The 7252-nt window shown below is 42.8% G+C and overlaps 1 protein-coding gene across 1 annotated transcript in view; it reads right to left on the bottom strand.

Annotated features, from left to right (window-relative positions):
* The window catches only part of LOC310766424 (uncharacterized protein), a 189227-nt gene extending 181975 nt beyond the window's left edge, over window positions 1-7252 (bottom strand). Inside the window, exon 1 of the mRNA XM_083622637.1 lies at window positions 5932-7252. Coding sequence (XP_083478763.1) covers window positions 5932-7245 — 1314 coding nt within the window. The 5' untranslated portion in view covers window positions 7246-7252. The remainder of the gene's footprint in view (window positions 1-5931) is intronic.

Below are 7252 nucleotides of genomic sequence, written 5' to 3' on the forward strand. Positions count from 1 at the left end.
GAAAATAGTGTATGATGTAATATTTATTTCAACAGCTTTCAGTAGTTTTAAATTTCTGAGACATTCTTTATGTTTTTGACCACATTACGTCCTGAAGAAGTGTTAACATCTCATTTGTATATCAGTAATGATTTATTTCATTTTCTAACTTCCTTTTCTTTTATTGTCTTTTGAGATATGGAGTCAAACATTAAACTATATATCACTTCAACTTTTCAAAGGTTGCCTCCTTCAACGCATGATTCATGCTGAATATCACACCTGTATTCATTTGATTTATATGCTTGCTTGTATCTGTTCTTTGATTTAAAATGAACACATACAATGTTCCACTTTCTTTTGCTGTCTGCCCTATGTCCAGAGACTTCAGAAAAATACATTCAAAGAAAATGAGGCGTAAGAAACTGGGGTTAAGCAATTGCTTTCCTCATAAAGCGGTGAGAAATGGTGCACTTCTGCCTCTTGGTGTTGTGGGGGGGGGGGGAAGAATCACACAGCAATGCAATTAAGAATCATCATCATTAAATAATTTATATATTGCTTATATTTAAACAAAACCAAGCCTCTTACAACATAGGTTAAAACAGCTTAGATAAATAGCAAATACAAAAAAATACCAGAAAATTTCAACATTCTATAAAACACAATTAACAACTCAATAGCGCATGGGTAGGCAAACTAAGGCCCGGCGGGTGTAACTGGCCCCATCGCCTTCTCAATCCAGCCCATGAACAGTCCGGGAATCAGCGTGTTTTTACATGAGTAGAATGTGTCATTTAATTTAAAATGCATCTCTGGGCATAGGAAATAGTTCATTTCCCCCAAAAAAATATGGTCCAGCCCCCCACAAGGTCTGAGGGACAGTGGACTGGCCTCCTGCTGAAAAAGTTTGCTGACCCCTGCAATAGAGCATCCTCTTGAGTAGCAAAATAAACATTAAGATTAAGCCATAGCTGAGAGAGAGAGAGAGAGAGAGAGAGAGAGAGAGAGAATGCACTTGATGGAAATTAAGCTTTAACTTGGCTGAGGAGGGAATAATTCTATGTCAGCTATTGTAGACTGTCTTCAAAGGATACATTTCACAGAAAACAAACGTACAGGGAACTTTTGATTAGTTCTGTTTTTCTACACTGTTACAGCACCACTCTTTTGAAAGAGCTGCAATGTAGCACATAAAGGTCTATCAGGAGGGTTTGCAGCAGAGCTCACCCATCAACCAGTTCCTCCTCCTCAAGATCAGTTCATACCTAGGGCTGTCAGCATGGCATCCATGGGTGCAGTTGTAACCCATGAGGACTTCCCTTAGCACTTGCAAAGCCTCTGAGCACTCACCACAGTACTCAGGTGACAAGGACAGTTACCTTCTTGCCCCCCTTGGCAAAGTACATACAGCTGAAAGAGGAAATTGGAAGAGAGGTGGTTTTTCCCACTTCACTGGAATGACCAAGAGGGCAGGAGGGAAAAGGGAGTTATTTGGGAGGCTGAGAGGAGAAAAATGAAGTGCCCTGAGGGGGAAGGCAGGGTGCTGATAGAAAGGGAGGAAGGAACTGCCAGAGAGAGAAAGAGAAGAGTGGTATCACAAACACACACATCTGGCAAGCAGCAAGTTTGTGATTTTTACTATGCAGTTTACCAGGCTTTAATTTGATGGGGGGGTTGGGGGGTTGGAGATTCCCCATGGATCCATTTTGATTCTACTGGATTCAACTTTTGCCTAGACGACATGAAAAAGGCAAGACTGTGTTTGTGCTGACTCTCTGCCCGTTTTTCTGTTTGTCTGGGGTCAGGAAAACAAGCAACCAGATGTTATGTACTGAAGTTTTCACCCCGGGCCAGCAGGGGGATACTGTAGATAGTTTTCACTCAGGTCCACATATGCAAATAAGGAATTGAAAGTGACATTCAGTGATTGGATAGTTACAGAAAGTTGTTACTGTTGCATAGTAGTTGAGCTCTATATAAGCAGGTTGGCTGAACCCTTCAGCCCAGTTCTGTTCTGGCCTGTGAATAAACAAGAGCTGTTTGAAGAATCGCTGTGTCATCTGATATGTTCACCCACAACTTAACACCAGAAGTGGTAGTGCCCATGGCACTCTCAGAATTTCAAATATGCCCATGAATCCTAAAAGGTTGATGACCCTTGGTATCTAAACAGATTGCCAATGGAAAAAAAGAAGGGGGATTATTCCTAGTACTGGATCTGAATCCAAAATTTGGTTTGGGATAGTCTAGACTTTCATTTGTTGTTAGGAATTAGGTGAGGAAGGGTCAGGAAGGACTAGACAGCTGGAAAAGGACCAATGGTGAATTTTATAACAAAAGCATGTGACTAACAGCTAGAATGTCCATGGTTGGCTACAGACACAAAGTTTACATTGGGTTCCCAGACTGTTAGGGGGCTGACTTGGGTACTCAAAATCATTTCCACATAATGCACTCCAACTTAGCCAACCATCCTTGAACAGCCACAGCTACCTGCAATGCTTCACAAAACTGTAACAGCCGAATAACATTCTGCTGCAGTGTGGAAATTGCCAGTGAGAAACTGCGGTGGCAGCCAATATGTATGGGCAGCCTTGGTCATAAATTTCATTCTCCACATGAATGCATCCCTGCATTGGGTTGAGGTTCCTCCATGTGGGAGAGATTTTGAATGTCCAGAGCAGTTTAGAGTTGCACTGCAAGCCATTTGTGTCAGGGCTGCCAGTTCTGTGCTCTGACTATACAGCTTATACAGCAGTGGTTGGTGCTCATTATATATTGAAAAGTGATGGGAAGCCATTATTATGCCCATCACAGCCTGTGGGGGCTTATAAAGAGGCAGAACATAACAAACAGGACATCCTGCAGTGGCTGAGAGTTAGATACTACTGGCAATATAGCTGAAAAACATTGGTTATGGTTCTGTGGTTTCCGGATACTAACAATATATCAGTCTCACAAACTGTGAGTGCTACCCAACTAAGTCATACTCAGAGTAGGGCCATTGAAAGTGAAGAACTTAAGTTATTAAATCACCTTGATTATTTAAGTATAACTGCTTTCCAGTTCAAACTTTTACCTGCAGTCATGTAGCACTTATTAGAAAGTGACTTCTTATATTACATAATGTAGTCATAAGGAAGTGGTGACTTTGTTTCTGAGGAACGAAGTCATTATGTACAGAGATGTGTGGGAAGCAGAAACACATACATTTTCTCACTGGACGCTACACACAAGTAAGCAAATTTACAGAAGGGTATTTGTGTTAATTTATTGCAGTATTTTCTTCTTATGATGTTTTTAGAGTATCACTATTATATATCTGAGCTACATGTGTCAAAGTATTTTTTTTTATACTGGTAGATGTTCAAACTAAGGTTATATAATTTGGCTTGATAAATTTAAATCTGGATTTACAATATCAGTAGCCAGACATAGCTTTTTCTTTTAGGTTCAATACCTGTTTGAATGCTAGCTACTCGGTGCTGGGAAAGAAAGCCTATACATTCATTTTCCAGCTTATTGCTGGAGCAAGCAACATCCATCACCAGGACCTCCCCTACCTTTAGAGAGAGTGAAGTAGCTGCTTCAGCACTCTTAAGGCAGCAGCGGGCAGCAGCAATACAGTGTTAGAAGGACAGGGCACACAACCTACCTACATTATTCCTTAATGCCTAAGGTGTGGTGGAAGCTGTGGTGGGCTTTGGGCTCTCAAATTTCAGTGGTGCTCTGTGCGAGGCTAAAATTTTGTACCCCTGTCTCTCATGTTCTGTTCTACAGTATTGTTTTGGTGCTCCCTGGAATTGTGCTACCCTAAAACTGCCTCTGGTGGGAGGACATTTTCCTCTTGCTGGTGTTGAGGTAATACTAAGTCATCAGTCTGTTTCAGTTTCTGCATACAGAAAAGACAGTTTTGTCCTTTGCCTCAGGCAGCAAATGTCTTTGGCCAAGTCTCATCACCAAGATTCTACCAAACAAAAGTGAGTGGTACTGTCCAATTTCTATGAAGTGCAAGCAGCAAACAACAAATGTTAGTAGGTATTCAGTTGGCTGTTTTGAACAGGCCTGCAACCTATAGCAATCTTGCTGATTTAGAAGATCAAATCTATCCATTCTTAAGGAAATCAGCCCTGAGTGCTCACTGGAAGGACAGATTGTGAAGCTGAGGCTCCAATATTTTGGCCACCTCATGAGAAGAGAAGACTCCCTGGAAAAGACCTGATGTTGGGAAAGATTGAGGGCACAAGGAGAAGGGGACGACAGAGAACAAGATGGTTGGACAGTGTTCTCGAAGCTACCAACAGGAGTTTGACCAAACTGCAGGAGGCAGTGGAAGACAAGAGTGCTCTGGTCCATGGGGTCATGAAGAGTCGGACACGACTAAACAACTAAACAACAAGGGCAATATAGCTGAACTGTGCCCAGAAGCAAGATCATAGAATCATAGAATCATAGAATCATAGAATCATAGAGTTGGAAGAGACCACAAGGGCCATCGAGTCCAACCCCCTGCCAAGCAGGAAACACCATCAGAGCACTCCTGACATATGGGTGTCAAGCCTCTGCTTAAAGACCTCCAAAGAAGGAGACTCCACCACACTCCTTGGCAGCAAATTCCACTGTCGAACAGCTCTTACTGTCAGGAAGTTCTTCCTAATGTTTAGGTGGAATCTTCTTTCTTGTAGTTTGGATCCATTGCTCCGTGTCCGCTTCTCTGGAGCAGCAGAAAACAACCTTTCTCCCTCCTCTATGTGACATCCTTTTATATATTTGAACATGGCTATCATATCACCCCTTAACCTCCTCTTCTCCAGGCTAAACATGCCCAGCTCCCTTAGCCGTTCCTCATAAGGCATCGTTTCCAGGCCTTTGACCATTTTGGTTGCCCTCCTCTGGACACGTTCCAGTTTGTCAGTGTCCTTCTTGAACTGTGGTGCCCAGAACTGGACACAGTACTCCAGGTGAGGTCTGACCAGAGCAGAATACAGTGGCACTATTACTTCCCTTGATCTAGATGCTATACTCCTATTGATGCAGCCCAGAATTGCATTGGCTTTTTTAGCTGCCGCGTCACACTGTTAGCTCATGTCAAGTTTGTGGTCAACCAAGACTCCTAGATCCTTTTCACATGTACTGCTCTCAAGCCAGGTGTCACCCATCTTGTATTTGTGCCTCTCATTTTTTTTGCCCAAGTGCAATACTTTACATTTCTCCCTGTTAAAATTCATCTTGTTTGTTTTGGCCCAGTTCTCTAATCTGTCAAGGTCGTTTTGAAGTGTGATCCTGTCCTCTGGGGTGTTAGCCACCCCTCCCAGTTTGGTGTCATCTGCAAATTTGATCAGGATGCCCTTGAGTCCATCATCCAAGTGGTTGATAAAGATGTTGAATAAGACCGGGCCCAAGACAGAACCCTGTGGCACCCCACTAGTCACTCTTCTCCAGGATGAAGAGGAACCATTGATGAGACCCTTTGGGTTCGGTCAGTCAGCCAGTTACAAATCCACTGAGTGGTAGCATAGTCAAGACCGCATTTTACCAGCTTCTTTACAAGAATATCATGGGGCACCTTGTCAAATGCCTTGCTGAAATCAAGGTAGGCTACATCCACTGTGTTCCCTTCATCTACCAGGCTTGTAATTCTGTCAAAAAACGAGATCAGGTTCGTCTGACATGACTTATTTTTCAGAAATCCATGCTGACTATTGGTGATCACAGCATTCCTTTCTAGGTGCTCACAGACTGTTTGCTTAATGATCTGCTCCAGAATCTTCCCTGGTATTGATGTCAGACTGACTGGGCGGTAATTATTTGGGTCCTCTCTTTTCCCCTTTTTGAAAATAGGGACAACATTTGCCCTCCTCCAGTCTGCCGGGACTTCGCCTTTCTCCAGGAATTCTCAAAGATGACTGCCAGTGGTTCTGAAATCACATCTGCCAGTTCTTTTAATACTCTTGGATGCAGTTCATCTGGCCCTGGAGACTTGAATACATCTAGACTAGCCAAGTATTCTTGTACTATCTCCTTAGTTATTCTGGGCTGTGTTTCCTCTGCTGAATCATTTGCTCCAAATTCTTCAGGTCGGGCATTGTTTTCTTTATCGGAGAAGACTGAGGCAAAGAAGGCATTGAGGAGTTCAGCCCTTTCTGTGTCCCCTGTTTGCATTTCACCATCTTCTCCTCTGAGTGACCCCACTGTTTCTTTGTTCTTCCTTTTGCTACGAACATACCCATAAAAGCCTTTTTTGTTGCTTTTAACCTCTCTAGCAAGCCTGAGTTCATTCTGTGCTTTAGCTTTTCTGACTTTGTGTCTACACGTGCTGGCTATTTGTTTGAATTCCTCTTTGGTGGTTTCCCCCCTTTTCCATTTTTTGTACACATCCTTTTTTAATCTTAACTCAGTTAAAAGTTCTTTAGATAGCCACCCTGGCTTCTTTAGGCACCTTCCATGTTTCCGTCTCATTGGTATTGCCTGAAGTTGTGCTTTTACTATCTCCCTCTTAACAAACTCCCAGCCATCATGAACTCCCTTTCCTTTTAGTATTACTGTCCATGGGATCTCACCCAGCACTTCCCTAAGTTTTATGAAGTCGGCTTTCTTAAAGTCGAGAAATTGTGTCCTAGTATGCTTGGCTGCTCCTTTCCGCTGTATAGTAAACTTCAGAAGAGCATGATCACTCGCGCCTAATGATCCTTCCACTTCTACCCCACTAACCAGGTCATCAACATTGGTTAGGACCAGATCTAAAATGGCTGTTCCTCTTGTTGCTTCTCCCACTTTCTGGACAATGAAGTTGTCTGCAAGGCCAGTGAGGAATCTGTTTGACCTTATGCTCTTGGCTGAGTTTGACATCCAACAAATATCCGGGTAATTGAAGTGCCCCATTACTACTATCTCCCTTCCTTTTGCATGCTTGGCCATCTGTTCCAGGAAGGCATCATCTATGTCCTCCGTTTGGCTTGGGGATCTATAGTAAACGCCCACAATGAGGTCACTGTTATTCTTCTCTCCCTTAATTTTGACCCAAATGCTCTCACTTTGGCTTTGAGGTTCTAAATCTTGGATCTCTTCACAGGTATACACATCCCTGACATATAACGCCACTCCTCCTCCTTTCTTGTCTGGTCTGTTTCTCCGAAATAGATTGTATCCCTCCATTATTACATTCCAATCGTGGGACTTATCCCACCAGGTTTCAGTGATTCCTATTATGTCATATTTAGTTTGCTGCACCAAGAGCTCAAGCTCATCTTGTTTATTTCCCATGCTTTGC

This window comes from Podarcis filfolensis (genome assembly GCF_964270895.1).
Source record: "Podarcis filfolensis genome assembly, chromosome: 7".
In the NCBI taxonomy this organism is placed as follows: Eukaryota; Metazoa; Chordata; class Lepidosauria; order Squamata; family Lacertidae; genus Podarcis; species Podarcis filfolensis.